At 39.0% G+C, this 23,375-nt stretch overlaps 1 protein-coding gene across 2 annotated transcripts in view; it reads right to left on the bottom strand.

Annotated features, from left to right (window-relative positions):
- Positions 1-3,744: 3,744 nt before the first annotated feature.
- The window catches only part of deptor (DEP domain containing MTOR-interacting protein), a 37,865-nt gene continuing 18,234 nt past the window's right edge, over positions 3,745-23,375 (bottom strand). For both annotated transcript variants that reach the window (XM_062422362.1, XM_062422361.1), the window contains exons 5-10: positions 21,311-21,489; positions 17,008-17,190; positions 15,727-15,864; positions 13,309-13,379; positions 12,669-12,773; positions 3,745-8,109 (exon numbers count right to left, since the gene is read on the bottom strand). In XM_062422362.1, coding sequence (XP_062278346.1) covers positions 7,987-8,109; positions 12,669-12,773; positions 13,309-13,379; positions 15,727-15,864; positions 17,008-17,190; positions 21,311-21,489 — 799 coding nt within the window. In that variant the 3' untranslated portion in view covers positions 3,745-7,986. The remainder of the gene's footprint in view (positions 8,110-12,668; positions 12,774-13,308; positions 13,380-15,726; positions 15,865-17,007; positions 17,191-21,310; positions 21,490-23,375) is intronic.

A 23,375-nucleotide genomic window follows, 5' to 3' on the forward strand; every position in this document is an offset into this window, starting at 1 on the left:
CATAGAGCAAATTCATGTTGTGATGAATTATCATTTGCAGAAATCTTTCTTTTTTTAATCACAGGTTGTTTTGATCTGTCAATAATTAGTCATCCTCTTCATTCTTTATGCAAATTCTGTGTTTTAAATTCTCATTGAACATCATACTTTATTCTTCAAAGTTTTTTTTCCATAGTAGCTAATTAAAATTATTTGAACAGATGAAAGAAAACAAGAATGCTGCAATGAGAAACAGATGAAAGCCAGAATTCCCTCAGAGGGTCACACACCTTTAAGGAAGAAGTGTGCGTAACTTAAAGTCTTGCAGGCTGATTCTTTTTGGCAGACTGGAGGCACTTACATGGGACAGATGAATGAATCAGAGCCCAGATCATCATGTATAACATTAACTGACATGCACCATTAAATAATAATGTCAAACAAAGGACCACAAACTAAATAGCAAGCAAAAACTCTTCAGCAAAAAGTGGAGCTGAAGTTTTTTAAATTGTCATTTGTATTGTTTACCCATCCAGTTTATCTGGTGCTACTGCTTTACATAACAGTAATGTTAATGTAATTGATGGTTTGGGTAGCTTGACTGCTTATTCATTCCCACTGTGTGCTGTTACAGTTACAAGTTACAGTTCTGCGTCATGCTCTCTCAGACTTTTAAAGTTAAAGCTATTCATATTTTCAGAGTGAAAATACTAGTAGAGAGGAGACAGAAGTTAGGAAGAATCACAGAATGTAATTGTTTAAAAATAAGGAGAAAGTAAAGAACTGATTCAACTGAGTGAAAAAGTTAAAGGAGGGTTGTGATGGGGAAAATGATGTTAACCAGCATGCTGGGTCAGTTAAACATAAGCGCTCTCAAGTAGCCACAAAGAACACATCAACCGTCTGTTGCAGTACAGCAGAGCAGGCAGTAAAGACACCTGGTGATCAGACCTCTGGAGCTGAGAGAGGAAACCCTTTTCATAATGTGAAAATTACAGTCAGGTGGGGTCCCGGATAAGTCTCCCTTATTTTCAAAAACAAGGTATGTTTATAATATATACCTCTTGGTGAATGCTTTCATCCCAAACTTCTCTGAGCACAAGATTTTTATTTTGTCGGCCCCATTTGGAACTGCACTCCTAACATTGGCTCTGTGATGCAGTATGTAGTGAGCTACGCACATCACATTGTCAACACATTACTCTCTCAGGGCCAGATTTGCTAATAGAATGCTCCCTGCTCCTCAAAAAATATCATCACTATTTGCTACACATTTCTTCCAACACATATAACTTTGAATAATTGAATTTAAATTAGAAACTCTTGAGTCAGTGCTAGTTCTAATGTCTCATGTCTTTCTTCATGATCTTCTCCTTCAGCAAAACTTTCCATCAGCAGGCTGTCTCCTATGATTCAGTGAGTGTGTATGTGTGTAACAGTTTCTAATTTCCTGTGTGTGTACGTATGACTCTATACACCAAGCAGAAACACAAACAGATGAATGGAAGGAGGCAATGTGAAGGTTGGTTGCTGAGCTAATCAATGGATGTGAATGCAGGGACAGATAGTGTGGATCAAACGTGGTGATGGTCTCACCTGATAAGGCCTGTGCTACTGGAAAAAAGAGAGAGAAAGGGGTCAGACTGTCTGTATAACCTCATTTGGTATAGGTTAACATTAATCAATTTTTTGAGAGAGAGAGAGAGAGAGAGAGAGAGAGAGAGAGAGAGAGAGAGAGAGAGAGAGAGAGAGAGAGAGAGAGAGAGAGAGAGAGAGAGAGAGAGAGAGAGAGAGAGAGATCAGGACAGTCAGTCCAGGGCAAACTGCTCATTGGGAAACCTGCAGAAGGCTCTGACAGCTCAGCAGGTCATCTTTGCGCTCAGCAACAATCAACAAACACTGAGAGCCAGGACATAAATAATTTGAGGAGACATTTGTAATAATTATTGCTTGCATCCTCTGCCACTGCAAAGCTGGTATTTTCATTATTGTAGATTGTTTGACCTTTAATGAGGCAAAGCTGACCAAATTGCACCAACAATGTATAATATCCCTACACTGAAATCCATTAAACTGTCCATATAATTACACAACTGACAACATGATGTACAAACTGTATGTTACAGTATAACACTACCTCCTACTGGTAGCTTTGTGGTGGTGCATCAACTTGAAGCAGTTAGTTTCATATTTTACACATATTTTACACATTTTCTGTCTTTTCAGTTTTCCCATAAATGTTTCTATCATAATGCCTCAGGACAGACAATCCCAAAATTTTTGACTTGGCAAGTTCATAATTTTTCATGTCATTCAAAGTGCACAAATTAAGCCTAGGTACTATGTTTATAATATACACCACTTGGTGAACAATGAGCAAAACCTTTTTCATTGTTCATTCAGGCACCTGATTCTTGATTTAAAGGACCAGTGTGTAGAATTTAGTAAATAGTAAAAACTAAATCCTACACTAATACAAAACAAAACTAATTTGAAAAATGGTGAACCAATTCTTTAAAATGAAGAAACGTCAAAGTTTTCATAATTGAAGAATTTATTATAGGCCAGAATAGGTAATAGCATACAGTATTTCAGAAGAAAAAGGCAAAAATCTGACAAAAGAAAGTAATTGATTTGATCTGATTTATATCCTCTTTATCTTTTTGATCCTCAGTGCCTCCGGATATCTGATGATTGTGTGAGAGTGAGAGTAAGTGAGAGAGAGAGAGAGAGAGAGAGAGAGAGAGAGAGAGAGAGAGAGAGAGAGAGAGAGAGAGAGAGAGAGAGAGAGAGAGAGAGAATTGGGACCGTTTCACAAGGACAACTCAAGCAAGGTGTTTGCAGCTACATGTTGACGTTTTATCTGTCTCTTAAGTCAAAATTGCCCCTTGATTTAATTGTGCAGAGTGAAGAACATGATGGGCCTGATTTAATCAGAATAACTTTGTTCAGTCAGGACACTACAGCTGCACTTATATTCCTGTTGATAATATTTTTTCCCATGATTGTCTCAATTTAAATAAAACATCTACTTCTATGTTATTTCAGATAAGCAGTTAAACACAGACCCAACCAGGTCCAAAAGTTTTAAAAAGGATCCCTGTCTCGGGTAAAAGTGCAAATTATTCCACTAGTATTGAAGAGAAAAGCACAAGCACAGAGAAGAATCAGTTTGTTTATTAAACACTTAATCAACTTTTTTATACATTAGAACATCAGAATGAGCTTTACCTGCTTTGTCAAAAACAGACTGTGGTACTGTGAGCTAATATTGCGGAGCGCACGCACACACACACACACACACACACACACACACACACACACACACACACACACACACACACACACACACACACACACACACACACACACACACACACACACACACACACACACACACACACACACACACACACACACACACACACACACACACACACACACACACACACACACACACACACACACACACACACACACACACACACACACACACACACACACACACACACAGAGCTGTACCTGCACGACATATCTGGGCCGTTACTCCAGCCTTGTGAGGTGAAAATGAAGCAAAGAATCCCTTTAATTAAACAAGTGAACCCATCCTTAAAGATGAAGTATAAAAATGACAACGCACAGCACAAATGTATAAGATGTAAGTGAGATACATTCGGTCAGACTTTTGCTTCTGAAACCACTATTGTTCTATACAAAAGTTGGCGTCAATAAAACACTGATTGTCACTGAAACTGAAGCGTGATCACCAGGTGCAACATGACTTTTAATATGCAAATTCAGAGATGACAGAGATGACAGAGCTGAGAGCAGAGCGAGAGATTAGATGACCACCAACTTTGATTAGCAGCAAAATAAGACGTTAAGGCAAATCCTTTCTGGTTTATCTCTGAACAGTCAGTGAACCCGTTTTCAACCATAAAATAACTTGAAGAGTTTAATACATTTATAAACGGAGTGAAGATTTGTCATTTATAAACAGCCTCACTTCGGCATATTTCTGTTCCCCTAAAAGTAATCACCCGTCTTCAGGCAGTCAGACACTTTCCACAAACCCCAGATTATTGTCAAGACAATAAAAAAGAACCAATACAGGGTTGAAAAGTGCAGGTAGGCGAATATTCAATGTTAGAAAAAAAAAGCAAACCCATGCTGATCCCAGATATGAATTAATGCCTAATGGCATGTCAACTGTAGACTAATGAAAATGAATTGAAAATACAGTTCGAGTCACTGTGGTTTCTAAGAAGTTACTTATTAACTTACTTACTGATGAATGGCTTTGTGGAAAAATTAAACTGCAAAAATTCAAAAAAGTGTATTAAATCTGTCTCTGGGGTCCCTTAATATATCTTCTTTACACAGCAAACCAGTCAACAAAAATCAACTTAACAGGAAAAGAATGAAAAACGGTATACTGTATGGTATCGTTCATGACACAACATGAGCTGTGAGATCAGCAGCTACATCAAAATGTTTAGCAAAATGTAAGTAAAGCACATAATATTACCACTGTCCAAGGAAAAGTCACAGATCATCTTGATCTAAAGTATGACACATTTTATAAACTTCATACTTATGCAGTTAAGGAGGTTTTTGTCCTCCTGGAGATGAGGAAGCAAAGATCGAATCTACTTTAGTTCAGAAATGATTAGTCAGATAACTCTGTCAACAGACAGAAGAAAAGCTTTGAATTAGAAGCCAATGCTACATACTGTGAGCAGAGTTATAAGAGTCATGCATTTCACTGCCCACAACATCAAAGCACACTGAAATAGATGGTCACTATAGTAGATAACTCACTTCAGACATTTGGAGGCAGTTTACAGATTCATTTTACTGTCTGTCAGAAAAAAGAAAAAAAAAGACTTCCCGGATAAATGTTCACCATGAATAGAAAATGTCAAATTTACTGAACGTGATACGTTTTAACTGCAGGACTAAACCAAGTATACTTCCATTAAACCAGGCAGTGTAGTTTTAGTCCAACACAAGTAAACAGCAGTGTTTACTGAGGAATCAACCATGGATTACAGAAACATAAGCAATATGAGCAGCACATATCCATGCTTTTTTTTTTTTTTTAGTTATTATTCTATAGTTTTAAATATAATCCTTCCATGCTACATTATATCTAAGCAGGATAACATGACGGCACAGTCTACACGTGTACTGCACTGTACACCCAATTCTGATGTTAGCTGGAAGATAATAATGTACAAATCTATTCATCTAAAGCTGAAGCCTGCTTAAATTGTTAAAGTTTAATTTTAGGATACATGGATTTAAAGCTTTCTTACTTACTGTTCTTCTAATGGCATCTAATCACTTAGATTCAGTTTTATTTGCTCAGATTTTAAGATACCCTTCTTTGAGATTTCTACCACCACCCTCATAGAAAAGTGAATTTCGTCTGTGTTGCTGACGGCACTGAAAAGAGGAAATTTGAATTCAGCAGCTCTGAAATATCCACACAACACACTGTTGACAGTATTAATCAGGACAGTTTCTTCAGCAGAAAGTTGTTCCAAAGACAAATATTTACAGCCTTTTTATCCAGATTATGATGTAACAGGGACCATACGTTTGGAGAGATATTTAATTTAGTTTTAATCCTGTGAGGACTAGAAATTCAATTCACTTTTATTGTATTGGAAAGAAGGAAGAAATCTCATTACTGAAACAAAAGCTATCTGCATGGCTGAGTTGCACAGGAGTGAGAAAACATCTTTTCTATTTGGGTGAACTTTCACTGATCATACTGGACATGTAATTACTATACATGTGATTATTATAACATTTTATATAACACAGATAATGAGGGATGTAGGGGGCAAGCGGGAGGGAGGTTATTCCCTCTCATTAGTTTCAAATCAGGGATGTCAGATTGTATACACACAAGGTATATAATGTACATATACAGTAAAAAAAAAAAAAAAGTCACTCTCATATCAAACTAGTTCAGCAGCTCAGCGTCTTACTGGTTTTAAAAAGCAACATCACATCAAAACAGTCTTGGCTTCTCCCGTTTGATTTAAAATTGATTTTATGATTTTACTGATCACTGTTATAGCATGTCTGGGTCTGGCCACAAGATGCATAACAGAAATGTTGACCTCATACAAGCCAGTTTGCAGCCATAGACCCATCTGTTTGTTCTAAAGTCGAGTCTTGAATCTAAAGGTGGCCATGCTTTTGCCTTCAGGGCCCCTCGGCTTTGGAACGACCTGCATGAGGAGATAAGACTCACAGAATCAACTCACTTTATATTACTTTTTAAAACCAATTTTTATAGACTTGCTTTTATGTGATGTCATCTTTTATTGCTCGTATTCTTTTTATTTGTATTTATTCATATTTGTATTTATAATGTTAATTTTATTGTCTTTCATCTCTTTTACTGTCTTTGTCTTTCATCATCTTTGTCTTCTCTCTGCTTTTGTTTTGTTTTTTCTTTCGTCTTCTTTTAACCTTATCTTTATTTTGTCTATCTTTTGTTTGGACTTACTTTTATTTTGCCTTCTGAATATCCTGCTTTAGCTTTGTCTGTCAAAACAATTTGTAAACTTGTTCTTTTTTTAAAAGGTGCTATATAAAGTTATTATATAAATTCCAATTGAAAAACTTTCATCACTTAAGTGCTTTTGTGAATTAGAACTATTGTTAATGGCTCAAGTGCTCATATAATCATTCTATTCTTCCATCCAACATTAAGTATATAGATACAAGTTCTATTCAAGGTCACATAATCTACTGTTTACTACATTTAAATCTGTAAATTGTCCGGTTGTGACTTTCCTCCCATTAACTGATTTGGTATTTCTACTGGTATGAAAAACATCCTATGTTTTCTTTCTTTGTTTTTTCAACAATAACTTCAACACTTATTGTCGAGTTTCACTGAAGGTATTTAAGAGCTGAGAAATATAACTGAAGATTTACGGTTTTAACTATTTTGTCATCATGCTCTATCTTAAAGAAGTTTTTAGAGTTCAGGGTCATTCATCCTATTTATCATCTATAAAGACTCTAATATGATCTCAGTGCTGAAGCAGTTTTAGGTTGAATAGTAGTGATGTTACAAAATGGTACGACTGCTGCCTTCCTAAAGCCGGCCTCCTCTCAGTTTGTTTGTGTTACGTCTGGTAACTATATACATTGTGCCTATTAATGTCATACAGTTTAAAACTGTATTTTCATTATGTACACTAACAAATATTAACTAAATGGACATACACCTGGAGACTCAGTTACCTGTGATATTGTGGGTAACTCTTCACAGGACAAGAATACAAATTTATCTTATTTTTTTTAGGTAGTTCCGAAGGCTAGGAAAAAAAACATCCAAAAAACAGAAACCAAAGAGTTTCATATCAAAGCTGTGTTTTCTTCCCAGCAGAGGGCGCTGCAGAGAAACCAGGGGCTCCAGTCAAGAGTTGGAAACTAACTGGGGAAGAGGTCACTTAATGTGGCTACATGAAATATTCTTCCTCATTCTTATAGTTGCAGCTTTTACTTGTTCATCTTCAGATTTTAATGATATCCTTTTAAACACTCTCATTGAGTTCAGCAACAGATTCATTGCACAGTTTTGGCTTGAAAGTCAAACGTACAGGAGATGTGGATTTCTTTCCTCCACACATAAAGTCAGAGACTGAATCTTTGTGGAAACACTGGAGCTATTGAATCGTGATCTGTGGGAGTGGGGGATCTTGCACCTCTAAGAAGAAGAAGAAAAAAAAAAAAAAGGAGAACAACCTGCGTGTTGTGTCCAAGGGTTGAATCACATACTTGACTCAACTTCCCACATTCTTGCAACCACAGTTTCTCAGGCATCCACCTTCTCCAAACAACATTGGAACAGAAAGAGTGCGAGGTCCTTTTTGAGTCATCCAATTTCTTGATCTGTGTGGTTTTGAGGTTAAGCACTAAACCTTCTAGTCCCCAGGTCGATGCTAAACCTCTCTTCTATGAGGCTCTGCGTAAATATCACGCCTCCTCCATCACCTCCATGACGATTGTCCTGGGTCCAGTTAGGATCAGGTTGCTGACGGTCCGGTAGTCATGGGAGAGGACGTTCAGTCCGTTCACTGACACCACAAAGTGACACACCTGAAGAGAGACACACAGAAAGGGAAGAGATGTTTGATGCTTTGGCTGTAATGTTCTTAACCTTTATGCGAATTACGCAAGTTAAAATGGAGCCAGAGACAGGAGGGAATGGAAGTGATGGACTGATACCAGAGAGACATGAAAGAAAGAGACAAATATAGGTTTTTAAAGGATATTAAGGGAGTTTAAAGGCTGTGTAAGGGAGTGTTTGGATCATAGTGGATATTTTGATCAACAGTGGGTATAAGATTATGTTGCAGGAGTGGTTTTAAAAGTCTCTCTGGGAGATGTTTTTCACTGTGACTCATGGTTACCACTCGAATTCTTGAAACTTATGTAAATCTAACATGAGTACAAGTGTTGTTGAATGCTGGATTACTAACCAGGAAACACAGGCAACTAACTACACTGGAAACCCGAACTTCAGGGTCATTTATTCAGTGCTACATTTTTTTTCTGGACCTACAAATACATCACTAAACACACCAACTAACAATCTGAAAGCCTTAAAGGAATGATTTGAAATTTTTGGGAAATATGGATTGTTTGTATTCTTGCCGAGAGTTAGATGAAAAGACTGATACTACCTTCATGTCAAGAGTGGTATTGATCTTCTTATTTAACTCTCACAATAAAGTAAACACGTTTTATTAGGTCAGTTTTGTGCTTACATGTTCCATATTCCTAAATGTATGTTTTTATCACACAGTAAAATTGCCATCAGATATTCTAGCAAAGAAAAAACTGCTCATTGCACAGAGGGTTGGATGAGGGGCACATGCGCTCATTTTTGCCCTGAGGCCCTCCAGCAAGTTAATCTAGCCAGGCTGTTGTCCTGCACAAAGGAGCAAGCTTTAAACTCCTCAGAGCCACATTTTAAGTCTACAGTACAGGTATTGACTACCTGAAGCTTCAAAGATTTATATTCAGTTGAATATTCCCTTAAGAAACATTTCACATCCCACAGACTCACAGATGAACACATTTAACTCAACAGATAAGGCTTCAGTATGCCAAGATGAGATATTACAAACACACAGCTTCCACAGAAACACATAAACACTGATAGCGCAGCCTGACATAAAGTGGTAACTAAATTGCACCAGGTACAACATGACAGCCATGTTCCAATCACTCCTCTGTCACGCTTGGACCCCACCCTCCTTATCGTCATTTAACCCCTGCTCCAAGTTGGCAGCTCTGATAAAAACAAGACTTGTTGTCAAAGCTGCCTTTTGGCTGCTGCTCTTGCAACACAATGCTGCTGTTGCTTCTGCTGCGGTTTTTTTTTTCTTCAGGGTATTACATGTGCACATACAAGCACAATCCCAGAAGGCGTGTTCCTGAACGTTTTCCAAAGCTCCATGAGAGGCAGAAAAAAAGCATGATGCATGTCAAAAAGAACAAAGAAGCAGCTTCTCATGTAATTATTTAGACATTTATATAGCCTATGAGTCAACAATGTGAGTAAACTGCTGATGTTTTACAGAAGCATTTCATGGACTCATACATCACATAGTATCATCTTACATGGTATAAAACTGAGAATAGTGAGTACTGTACACGTAGCTGGAGGTTACTATTTTTACAGCAAATTTCTCCTAAATGTTTTCCTAACCATGTCAGGAAACCAGAGATCAAAGTAATCAGACGGGGTTAGGGGGAGAAAAGAGATTAAGAGGAGGATATAGGGAAGGAAAAAAACCCAGACTGTTAATCCTGTGTTGCAGAGGAATGCTGGAGTCTCACTGTTATCACATCTAAACCTCTTCAGTCCACATCGCACCACTTGCAAAGTCACTCTCCTTCACACAGACACACACACACCTGGACAGACTCTCTACTTCTATTCACTTCTCTTTTTCTCTCTCATCGTTCCACCTTTCCTTACAGTCTCTTAACTCCCTCCTAACACGTCCCCCTCTTTCTCTCCCACTGACGCCTCTCTCCTTTCAGGCTGTGGGGTTGTTAGTATTGGCTGGGGCCCAACTGGACTGAATGGTTCCTTGCAGTGAGAGGGTTAAAAAAATCACTCTCGCACAAAGAAAAAAGAAAGGAGAAAGAAAGACATAAACTGACATTGGGAGAAGTTGTCAAGAGGGAGAATAAACACATGTGAAGCAGACGTGCTGAGATATTCAAATTGCATGTGGCGATAACAGCTGTTTGCAATGTAGAGGTTACGTTTTCTTTAAAAAAAATACTCAGATGATGGATAACCTGAAGCCATGGTTGAATGAATGTCCCTTGAGGAATCAGAAAGTCAAAAACAGTAAATGATTGAATGGAGAACACACATTGTAAAGTCTCTGGGGCTGATTTAAACCTTTTTTTTGCATGTCTATGAGTGAATGTTTGTGTTTTTCATCATAACTCATTAAAAAGGATCCAAATCTTTAACATTTGGAAATGTTGGTAGTGATCTAAGCTCAAGTCTGAGCATATTATATCTAAAATGTTCATTTTTAAAAAGGTTCAAATGCTTTCAAATGAGGCTGAGAGTCTGAGCAACACATACTATAACGGCACACACACATATAATGATCTGCAAACATGCGGTACGGCACCGGACGCCCTAATGGATACAAAGTGAGACAAACACACACCTTGCTCTACCTGCTGTCTTATAAAAGTGCATTAGAAGTGGACAGAAGAGTGATGTTTCAGGCAGTTATATAAGCGCTCAGATCCATAATGGTCAGGACTGTGCTGATGTGAGCTGATGTGCACTGATGTGCGCTGATGTGAGTGGTTGAGACAGACAGAGATGCAGTGTTTGAACGCCTATATGATGAGAAATGCTGAAAAGCCTTGCAATGTTTTTTCTTGGGTGTTATGTTTCTCCTTTCACTTCTTGCCTAGATCGCAGTGCCAACACGGCATTCCCTTTCCTGAATTGTGTTACTGCTTGATTACCCATCAATAAAACTACTCAGGTGGGGTGGAAAAGGACAAAGCACCTAGCAGCAGCAGGGAGAGCAACAAACTCCTTATAACTAATAACTATTATCTACTATAATTATCAGGGGCTTCAATGATAATACTGTGTGACAATAATGTATCCAGAAACTGATATTCTGCTTTCAATCTGTTTTTTTTGTTTTGTTAAAAAAAAAACAAAAAAAAAAAAAACCTCCTGTTCCCTATGAATCTAAATAAGATTTAAAAAATAAATCACACTTGAGCGGAAATTAGAGGATTTGGAGTACAATGGTTACATGATGTTTGGATGTAGATCACACAATCAGTCCACATGCCGGTCAACACAGCTAATCAAGCATAAACACACACTTTATGAGCGTCGACAGCTTTTATGACCAAACTGTGAACCATTGCACGTGTTTCCATAATGATAAAATATGACAGCTGACAGTAATCAAAGCAGAAGTGACATTATTTCCACGGACCGTTTCCTCTTTTAGTCCTAATAGTTAAGTTACTCTACCTCTGCCTCCTTCCTCATCCTCCACACGCTTCACTCGTCAGCTTGTGCATCTTCTCTCTGACCTCACTCTTTTAACATCCTCTGCTTTCCTTTACCAAGCTGAATTTTGCTGCCATCAGGGGAAAAAACAACAGTACAGTACTTGTGTAAAAAAAAAAAAAAAAACCCTGCAGAAGCAGATTTCTTGTTTTTTCCCCTCTTCAAAAAAATGCAACATCATTTCAGGCAAATGACAAATAACATAAAATCCAGTTTTCTTAGTGCCTTTGGAAACATTTTGAATGTTCAATGTATCATTTTAAATAATGACTAAAGAGCTGACTTTTTAAAAGCACATGATTTTCAACTGTTAGTTTATTATATGTCTAACAGCTTCATGCGTTTTCTTCCAGTTTTCTCTTCTGAGTCATGCGTTTTTCTGCTCCTCCGGCTCGTGCCACTTGTTTCATTCAGTCCTTGTTCTCTCTGTGTTGTGGTTAAAATCGCCACGCTCTGCATTCCCAGGATTCCTTGCTGCCCCTCTGCTTACATACCTTCATGCCAGCTGTGGCAGCGCAGCCAGCAATACCCTGCTCTCATGCACAACACTTCTCCTGCTTTCAACAGCATCTCTCTGCTGCTGTCTCGATCATCCTCCTCATGTAAACTGAAGCAGCAGGAGTCCTCCACACACTGTCCCTTTTCTTCCTCTTTTTATCACTCTCTCTTGTTCATCACTTCTCATACACACATTATCTAGTTAATGAAAAAAATCCACCCTCAACAACTTCACACGAGTGAAACAACTACTGGCACACACTTTGAATTTCAGGATGTATTTGATTTTGTGGTGCAAAATTCTTATTGCTGCAAATAATTGAACTGATATACAGGAGGCTGACAGAAGTATCAATATTAAACATTTTTAATGTAATGTAATTTTTGTTTTTTTTACAACTTTTCTCCCCTGCCTTATATACCGCTACCCTCTGTTTCTACCTCCTTACCCCCCTCCATCAAAACTTTCAACATAAATTTGATCTAGATACGCCACAAGTTAAAACATCTACACTCCTGTCCATCACCTGATCAGTATGTTATAACTCACTGGGCTTCACATCTGTCCTGTTCTTACCTTCATGCCAGCAGCAGCTGCAGGTCCACCAGGGTCCACAGCCTGGATGTGACAGGGTTTGCTACCTCGAACCACAAAGCCCCAGCCCACAGCATCACCTACAATCTGATGATGAACAACATAAAATGTCGATATGGAACGACATATCACTGCTTTAACACATAAGTAATAAAAAAATGAGATTTGTTATGGATTTGTGGCCGTATGATGCTGCAAGATTGATTTGGGACCCTCTGGCTATCTGGTTATCTAACAAAAAGTGCAGAAAATGAATGAGCATGTGTCTGCGAATTTGTGTGTGTTTGTGTGTGTGTGTGTGTGTGTGCATGTGATTGAGCTGTGTGCATTTGCACATGACTTGAGTGTCCTACTTCATGTATCTACAAGTGTGTGCAGGGCACAAAATTAGCAGCAGTCACCAGCCAAATGCTGGTAAAATATGCAAGTGGCTGGAAGATTTGCTACACTCACCAGCGTGTGTGTGTATGTAATGTGTGTGTAATGTGTTTGTGCGTGTTTGTGCGTGTGAATGTGTGTGTGTGTGTGTGTGTGTGTGTGTGTGTGTGTGTGTGTGTGTGTGTGTGTGTGTGTGTGTGTGTGTGTGTGTGTGTGTGTGTGTGTGTGTGTGTCCATGTCTTACAGTGAATGTCTTCTTTATAAAAGGTCCTCCTGGTGTTTGGAACTCCTCTGGACTCACTTGCCTCTTCAGAACTGTTGGGACAGGAAATGTTAATCTCCACTGTGACAATCTGCACACACACACATACAGTATACATGGTTACCACACATATACATCCGCAGGCAGGCAAGAACATGCAGAGACTCACACAAACACATAATCACAACATTGTTAGTTAAAAGCATGTCTGTGTGTAAAATGTGCTAATGTCGGTCACATGCTAACAGGGCCTGGAGGCTCCCTGCTTCCTGAAACAGTATAGCTCCTCTTCCCCTCCTCCAACTTCCCCAAACACTTCAACATGACTCTAAACAGCCTTGTGTGTCTCAAAAATGATTTTTGATTTCACTTTTGAAATAAAAATAATAAAAATGGAAAAATTACAGAGATGGGAGGATACATACATACATACCTTTTTTAAATAATGATTGAACCTGAGCCAAGATTGAGTACAACAGTCAAACTTACTGCAGACTGTGTAGACAGTTTTTTTTAGTGTGAACATGATGAAAGGAAGAAAAAGGTGAGTCTACACATGTTTCTAGTATATGCCAATCAACAGTATGTTAATAAACTTTACTTCAAGCTCAATTTTATTCCGCCCTTTTTTTCTTACTTTGTTTTTGTTTTGTTCATTTTGTTCTTTAAAAATGAGGAACTTTGTAACACTGATTATGTCTCTGAAGTTTAAAGGTTGAGCAATGATGATGGTTTACAGGCACATGTGTGATGAATTAACTAATGACGCTATACTGTAGCTTCTATAAAAAAGGCTGGTGGTGTGTATGAATTCTTGTTTACGTCAATTATGTGACTATATATGGCTAAATGTGGGCAATAAAAACAAGCTTGTGTGCAGCTGTATCACAATGACTGAGATTTATAAACCAGAACCATGAGCATGCACTGCCTTATAAATCTGAGACAAAAAGTGACTACATATTTCTGCACAGTTTCCAATTGACTGTTTACTCAGTTTTTCTTTCTGTCAGATAAACCTTAAATTACTTCACATGCATTTTCTCTCTACACACAAAGTTGAGCACAGATCACCTGCTAGCAGCGACAGCTTTTAGCCTGTGTGTTTTGCAGCCATGTTGACCATCTTTTAGCACTTAATTCTAATCTGATGAGAAAGGGGAAGTCAAGTGAGAAAGAGCATTTATCCTTTTCATCTGCACATTTCCCTAATCTCTCTGTGGAAACCCTGATCTGATCAGATACATATTTTTAGTATCCCATTATCTGTAATTTCTGCCTCATATCAGACACCAACATCTTTTTTATCTGTCCTGTTTACCAAAAACAAACTAGAAATGATATGAGCCACAAAACTCTTCATTGGGACACTTTTGAACCCTCTACTGTGAATTTTAAAAATATTGACTCTTTACCTTCTTCTTGTAGCATGCATCATAATTACTGAGCTTCATATAAAGCACAGAGGAAATACCCCCGTTTGTGTGTGTGCCTTCCTTTTCCTGTTCATTGTGTATCGTGTGTGTGAGTGCTTATGTTGAGGGGGCTCTGCTGCTACAAAGGGACTCCTGTCAAGGACTCTGCTTGGATTAGACACATCAAAGTAGTTAAGACACACAAAACAGAAAATACTCAAACACACACACAGCTCAATGGCGTCACTACTCCATTCAAAAATCTGCTTAGATTTTAAAGCAGTGCATCTCAAAATAGTGAAAAATAACGTAAATGGTTATTACATGTTATTACACATCACAACACATCTGTGGTTCACATGAGGTCATTAACAGGGTTACATTTAATGTAAAAAGTGAAATATTAGGTAAGTGTTGAGTGAATGTTTTGTAAAGAAATAATACAAGTTGTAAGTCAATTGAGATTGAGAAACATGCACTGCTGGCCAAACAAGCTAAACACCAACATCTGGAAGGCTTCACTAAGGAGCCAATAATATGTCAGCTTGTGCACAAAATGTCCACTGAAACATTTCCCTGATGAATCCCCAAAACTCATTGGTGAAATTAAAATCATTCTTCGTTTTAGTCAACTTAGTGTTGCCAAGTTAGTTTTTCACATTTGTTCTTGTTTTACTACAGCACCTAGTTGGCTGTTTAACTAGTGATAGCTCACTCCAACAAATGTCTTCAACCAGCTAGGACTGCAACAATGACTCTTTACTGAATCTGCAGATTATTTTCTCGATTAATCTATTAATTGTTTTGTCTTTGAAAGGTCCAAAAATAATGAAAAATACCTGCTCTAATTTCATAGGGCCCAAAGAGATGTCTTGAAAAGTCTTGTTTTGTCAGATAAACAGTCCAAAAAGAGATGGAAAAGAAGCTTAAGTTTACTATCATACATGACGTGCAAAACGTTGTGTTTTTGTGTGTGTTATCTGACCAGATTTGGGGTTGCAGAGGACAGGTGGACTGCTGCTGAGCGTCGGACTGCTGCTGTAATAACCGCTGCTGCCACAGCTGCTGCTCATGCTGCTCCGACGAACACCGACTGCCACCTTTATCTCTTTAGTGGGACTCACTGAGAAACACAGAAACCAACAGAGATGTTAGACTAAAAGACAGAAACACCACAACATAAAACGGATGAAGAAATACACAAGGATTGAGACTAAAGCTAACAAAACAGTTAATTCACTTTTCTACCTGCAGGTTGGCCAACTGATGAGCATAAAAACTACCATAGCTGTGTTTACATAGAGCCTTTTAGTGCCCCAATATTTACTGTAAGAGCTCACACTGATAAAATGTCTCCATTTATGTGTCATGTAGTCAAATCAGTTAAAAAAACTTTTCTGAACAGGCTGCCTCTTTAACTTTTCATCACTTTTCAGCTCAGTCAAAGATCTTCCCCGAGGACATCTTTGTCTCTACAGTTGTTTTCAGATCAGTACTGTGTGTCACTTTTGTGAGTGTTGCATGTTTCTCAGAGGAGTCTAGGTGAACTGAGGAAGTTTTAGAGTTAGTAAAGTTTTATTCCGATACTGTTTCCACAGTTTATTCGTGGTGGAGATCTGGATGATATATTCTGTGTTTTAGAGTTGTTCTTTCCATTCACTAAATACCTTTAAGGTAATTGTGTGTGGATTTTGGAAATATCCAATGCAGAAGAGTTCCCAAGAAAAATATTTCTAGAAAGATCTGACATGACTAAACCAAAATAAAAATTGAAGTTGAACTGAATCTTTACTCCTCGTTTTTCAGAGGTCAAATGATGGGAACGATGTAGCTAAAGAACACAACTCAGCACTTTTAGCCTTGTTCTTCTTCCTGGCAACTCAAATATTGCCTTACTCGATTATCTTCATGTGTCAGCTACCACCAAGGACACAAGTTATCATTGTATGTGTGTTCACGTGTGTGTGGGTATGTGTGTCAACAGAAGATAAGGTAAAAAAGGGTAAAAATGCCACTGTAGTTTTGCCCATAGAACAGAATCCACTGACCAGGAGAAATATTTGAATTATTATTAAATATAACAAAAACTAAGAAATAAACAAGTTTCACTCACAAGTTAAAATAAGACATGAACATTTAAACACATTGAACATTTTCTGCTGTATGTGGTTGTAATTAAAGGATTCTTATTATTATTTAGTATAAATACAGGTGTTGTATTAAACTAGATCTGATCCCTCCACAGACAGGGACTTATGTCGACTACCTGATAGGAAGCTGGTGTTGCCTCCGTCTGAGTTCTGTTTCCGGAGACAGAAGGGGCTGTCGTGGCTCTCGGGGATGCTGCGGCTGCGCTCCTGAAGGAGCTCGATCAGTCGCCGCCGTCTCCTGAAGTTCATCCTGAACTGGTAGAGGAGAGGCCCGTCTACAAAGTGATGCTTGTTGGTGACTGGTGACAAAGAGAAAGGAGATGGAGAGAATTCATTTTAAAACTGTATTAAAGAGAAAGAGAGAGAGAGAGAGTGTGGAAAGCATAACAGTATTTGAAATTTCATTATGTTCCAGGATGAATATTCACTGATGTCAGATCTAAATAAATAAATAAAATCCTGGTGTTAGTCCCAATTACCCTCAAGACCAAATAACACCTGCTGTTTGTTATGACATATCGCTTATAGGATAAAATATGCAAAAGTCAGACAGATGTGAGACATGAAGAGATGGATTCATGTCCATCACTAAAACATGAACAGGGAAAAAGAGACCGATCTTTTGTTGTGTTAAATTCATTTTTACACTGGTTGTGATTCAGCATCTAATGCGTCACATTAAATTTAATTATTTTAACAACTACTGCACGTGCATGTGGACTCATTGTTCCAGAGGCAAGCTTGGACAAAAACCTCTGTGATTCACCTGAACTGCCTTAAGCCACGCCTAAAACACACTAAACAAACTGTCCACCATCCTGACATCGTCTGTTCTGAACAAACATGAACTGATCTCAAAGAGCATCGACCTCAACAGCTCAGCTGATAAGACCGGCTGACCTCAACAGTTTCCAGAGCTTCATTTTATTTTATTTATTAAGCTTGTCAATGTAAAACAATATTTCATTTTACTCAAGGCCTGCTAGTGTTATAGTGTCACATTCTTCAAGAATTTAAAAGTATTTCCTGTTATCCTCATATTCGGAATCACAAAACGAAAGTCAAGACAGAATTTGGAAGACTAGGAGAGAAGGAGAGAAGATGAGGTATTGTAGCTAACTCATCATGTTTCAAACTATTTCTCAAAAGTTACTTTTCTAGCCTTGTTTGCATCCATTGCCCCCTTCTAGTCACTGTTTAACTCACTTTCTTATGGTTCTTGCAGTTTTAAACCGTTTTTTTCACACTCTTATCTACTTTGTTGATTTATGACTTTGTTTATTAATTTCTTTCAGTCGGTAACTTGCTAAAAAACTTAAACCCAACTCTGTGTGTCTCGTTATAAGTAAGTTAATAAGTAACGCTGAATTCCACCTCAGATGACTTCAACATAATGTTATAATATATATAATTCTGCTCTCCACAATACATAACAGACTGAATTAAGACTAAAATGTTGGTCTCTCCTGTGTAGTTCAAACTGACTGGGGAACATCTTGTGGCAGGAGCGGTGTCAAAGTAGGATTTATAAAGGGGTACTCAGTATGATTACAGCCTGCTGATACAGCAACTCTTACTACTTCTGTGAGTTTTATTCTTAATTCACTAATGCACATTGTCTGCAACTCTGTTTTATTTACTTTGACTGCAACTTTCAGGTCTGTTTGACATCTGCCTGCCCTAAACTCTGCTGGTCTGCTGGTGTCAAACAGTAAACACTGTTAACCAAACACAATGTGGATCTAACCAGACTAACCTTCTATACATTATATGTATGAATGTGTGAACCTGAACTCAGGGCAGAGATGAGGAATGCAGACTGCCTGGTTATCTCGTGCTCTACTCTCTTTATAATATGTTTCTATTGGGGCCTGTAAATGCATTATCTACAAACTGAATCATTTAATATCTTCATTAATTTACTCTCCTACTGTAGCAGAAAGGGTGTATAACAATATGCACGAGACAAAGTCCACATAAAGAATCAATACAGTGGAGCTGGTGTGGCAGCGTTCACAGAGAGGATGACACCATGAAGTCTCTGTGAGGCCAGCAGGAAGAAGATTAGGCTCTGTATTACATTAACTAAGTGAAGTGACAGCACACACACGGTGCTGCAGTGTGTGAGTGTGTGTGTGTGTGTGTGTGTGTGTGTGTGTGTGTGTGTGTGTGTGTGTGTGTGTGTGTGTGTGTGTGGTATGGTGTGGTGTGTGTGTGTGTGTGTGTGTGTGTGTGTGTGTGTGTGTGTGTGTGTGTGTGTGTGTGTTGAAGCGCAGCACATTCCTCGACCCTGGAGATGCTCAGCTCTATTACAGCTCTTGAGAGATGGAAGAGAGGAAGTGAAAGAGCAGATGGGCCTACTGTGTGAAGAGGAGCGATCAGGCAGAAGAAGATAGGGCAGAAATAACCTTCTTTGCCTATTCTCTGTCATATCATTTCCTCCCTTTTTAAAACCACTGTTAATAATAATGTCAAGCAGCAGCATTATATGAATTTAAAACTGCTCTATGCCTGACATTAAGCATGGTGCCTGAGAACTTTGAGCCCTGCATTAGTTGATTAATCGATTAGTTGATGACAGAAAATTAATTTTGATCATCAATGATTAATTGTTTTGACTCATTATAATAGAAAAAATGCTCATATTCTCTGGTTCCAGCTTCTTCTTTTGGTTCTTTTGGTGTTGGTTAAGACAAAACAAGACATTTGAGGTGACATCTTTGCTTGTGAAACAGTAATGGATATTTTGCACCACTTTTTTTAGACCAATCCACTGATCAATTGATTGAGAAAATAATCGACAGATCAATGGATAATGAAAATATTTGTTAATCGTAGCCCTAATCGTACACCTATAAAAATGACATGTGTGTCATGAGGTGAAACTAAGAGTGAACTTGTGTGATCATGTGCAGATACAAAACTTGAATAAGTTTAATAAATATTTGTTCATGAAAAAACTAAACAAAACCTCCAGCTGTACGGACATGTGACTCCTCTGCAGTCTTATTCAATCACACATGGGTGTAAACCACAGACATCAGCTTCAAATCAAATTTCATGTCATGTGGTGACCCGAGAGATGCTCATTCATGATTTCAGATCCATTGTTTAACAAAATGCCAAACGTGGACTGTTGTGGACGTGCTGTACACACACAGATCGTAATACATTAACTGGTATTAAAAATCAAAGCACTGTACAGTTCTTGACCTTGTAAAAGCATTCACTTCCTTTTACTGACATTTCCACAGTTTTAATAAGAAATGTTTTAAAAATACCTTTGATGCCTTTTCAACCAAAAGAGATCAACATCTTCAGTGATAATCAAAGAGCTGGTGGTAATTATGCCTTTAACTAGCTTCATTTAACAAGCAACCACAAACACAAGTCCACACCTTGGAGCGACATGTTTGATTACATTGCACATAAAGAAGGAGCAATAATGCTGCCATAAAACAAATGAGAAAAACACTTAGGTTTTCACTTCCTCTCAGTCTCCCATAAACTACCAGAACGACTGCAAACAGTTTGAAGGAACATGTAATAAGCCCGTTTAATAATAACTCTTCTAGTTTACACAGAATGGGTTTGCTAATACATTCATTTTATAAGTTGAACTAACTTTATCAATAGTTTATTTATTATAGTTTATAAGTCATTTTTCCCACTGCGACTAAGACTACAAGCTGAATATATCATATAAATTAAGTGTGCATGTATCAGGCACACTGATAACACGATAGCCCTGCATGGTCCCTGACCCCACAGCCAGCCGAACTCACTGACCTCATGATCCTGTGACATTTTCCTCAAGTTTATGACTCTAACGTTTTGTAACTCTACTCACTCTTGAACGTAGCCCTGAGCCAGGTCAGGTCAGGCACAGGAGACACTGAGAATCGAGACTTGAATTATAATCTCGACCAATGCGAGATACACATTGTGGGTCAGCTCAGGAACCTAAACAGAGCCGTGATGAGTTTTAAGAGGGGACGAGAACAGGTCCTGAACTTACAGTTTCCAGTTTCCCATTTAGGACTACGTTGACCTTTGTTTTGTGTGTGTGTGTGTGTGTAATAGAAGTAATCTACAGGAGTTGTCAGATTGCAAAGAGCCAAAGAGCAAAGCAAAGAAACATGTGACACAGTGCTATTAATGGCAAGCTCTCCATGTTGAGGAGGAGCTGTGAAAGAGTGCGACGACAGTCTGAATTCGACTGACGGAAAGAACTCAACATCAGACCTAAGATAGCACAATCAGTCGCCATGATGCACAGATAAGACCGAGTTACTTTAATGCCACCAATGCTCATTCACTGATCATTGTCATCTGTTAATTGCATAAAATTGTGTGAATACATTATATAACCAACATTTTGGTCGGGGAGGGGCAGTTTCAAACAGCACCCTTCCTCACCATGCTGGATGATGCCGTGTTCAAGAAGTCGTCGTCCCAGCCGCTCTGCCTCCTCCCTGGTCGCTATCTCTCCCTCCTGTAGCAGCCAGTCAATGAACTCGGAGGCCACCAATGTCCGCTCAAACGTCCCGCCCTCCTCCTCCCTGGTCTGCAATAGGTTGCTCTCTGTGTTCATCAGCCTACGGAGAGAAAAGAGCATGAATAAATCTCAGTTAATATGATTGGTTACGGAGTCACAAAAAACAGGCAGTGTATCTAACAACTTTGAAGATACTACAATTACCAAGGAGCGTCTAATGGTGGGGTGAGACTGAACATGTGCTAAATCCATTTGGTTTTTGGGTTTTAAAAAGTTGGTGCTCTGGCTTATGTGTCCATAGTAACAGATGGTTACTGTAATAATAAAAATTATATACATTATGTAAGAGCAGATTTGATGTTAATTGTCTTGTGTGTCATGGTCTGATTATGATTGGCGGGTCAGCCTATATAATGTGTAACCTTTTGGGGGCTCGTCAGGTGTTTTCCAACCGGAAGAGGGAAAACAGTTTTTGACCGCTTCTCTGCGCTTCTCTGCGCTGTGCTGCGCTGCGCACGGTATGCTTCATGCGGATATGTACACCAGAGATAATGTATGACTTAAAGCATAAGATGTCAAATAAATGGAATTGTTTGCATCTATACGAAAAAGCAACTGGACTCTCATTCATCCGTTATGCAAAATCAAAGCGTGTCAAGAAGTTTCCTGTTGAAATGCCTCAGTAGCTTAAAGCATTGGCTTAGCTTCTACAATTAAAGTCAAAAACTGTCTGAAAGATCGACAACAGTTGCTGGAGCGTCAAGTTGGACTTTTGTTCCCGTGTTGGTGTTAAACGCGAAGAAAAGGTTGGAAATTGGTCCTTTGTTGCGTTTGGTGGTGGACACGAGGAACAGAGAGCCATGGTACAGGCCTTGAAGGACGATCGGCGCATCAGCTGAGCGTCAGCTGCTCACCTGCCGACTGGAAACGCCGGTGAGGACGGAGGATCACTAGGAGGAGCGAGTGAGGAGACGCCGGTCGAGGACACGCGTCAGCTGCTCACCTGCCGACAGGACACGACGGTGAGGAGACCCAACTCGAGGAGGATCGGGCGAGGAGGACGCGCGTCAGCTGCTCACCTGGACACGCCGGTGAGGAGACCCAACTCGAGGAGGATCGGGCGAGGAGACGCCGGTGATAACGCCGAAGAACTTCTCACGGCCACAGTCTTCAGCCATAGGTAAGGTAGCGCTACCATTGATAAGAGATGGCCATCTAATCCAAAAGTGTGCACACGTATGGGCGTAATCCCAATGCATTGGTTGCTGAAGTGAAAAAACATGTGACTGGGTTTGATTGACATGTTGTGGACTGTCGGACTTTAAATGGAGGACTTGGGGACTAATGTGGACACATCGTCGGGTGTCCATGCGCCAGTTGCTGCCGGCAAACCGGACTCTGTGGCCGCCGGCGGTAGCGACACACGGAAAACCCAACGAGTGGTCAAACTTTCCGTTAAAGGACTCGCAGACAAGATCGACCGACTACAAACTGTTCGAAAGGTTAAACTAAACAAAGCAAGTGCTTTAAGGAAATTAATACAAGAGTCTATGCAAAGAATTAAAATGTCTGAGGTAAAAGGTTCTCTACATGGGTTTATTGAACTGTGTGATGAAATAAGATGTATGCATGATTCTGTGATGATTTTGTTGCCACAGGAGGAACAGGAAAGGCATGAAACATGGTTCAAGGCTAAAATGATGTTCAATGATGAATTTATTGATGAAGTTGAAATGTGGGTGAAATCAAATGAAAATCAAGTGTCTGAAATTGAGAATAATGGTGATAAAGGTGTTGAACATGATGGTATAAATCCAAATGACAGTGTTTCTAATGTGGGTAAAAATTCAGACAAAAGTTTCACAAGCCACAGGTCATGCACTGCTTCCTCTGTAAAAATAAAAGCAACAGCACAAAAGGCTGCAATCATGGCTCGAATGGCAGCCATAAAGGAACGACATGCACTGGATGAACAAGAGCAAAAAA

The sequence above is a fragment of the Scomber scombrus genome, chromosome 7, assembly GCF_963691925.1.
Source record: "Scomber scombrus chromosome 7, fScoSco1.1, whole genome shotgun sequence".
NCBI lineage: Eukaryota > Metazoa > Chordata > Actinopteri > Scombriformes > Scombridae > Scomber > Scomber scombrus.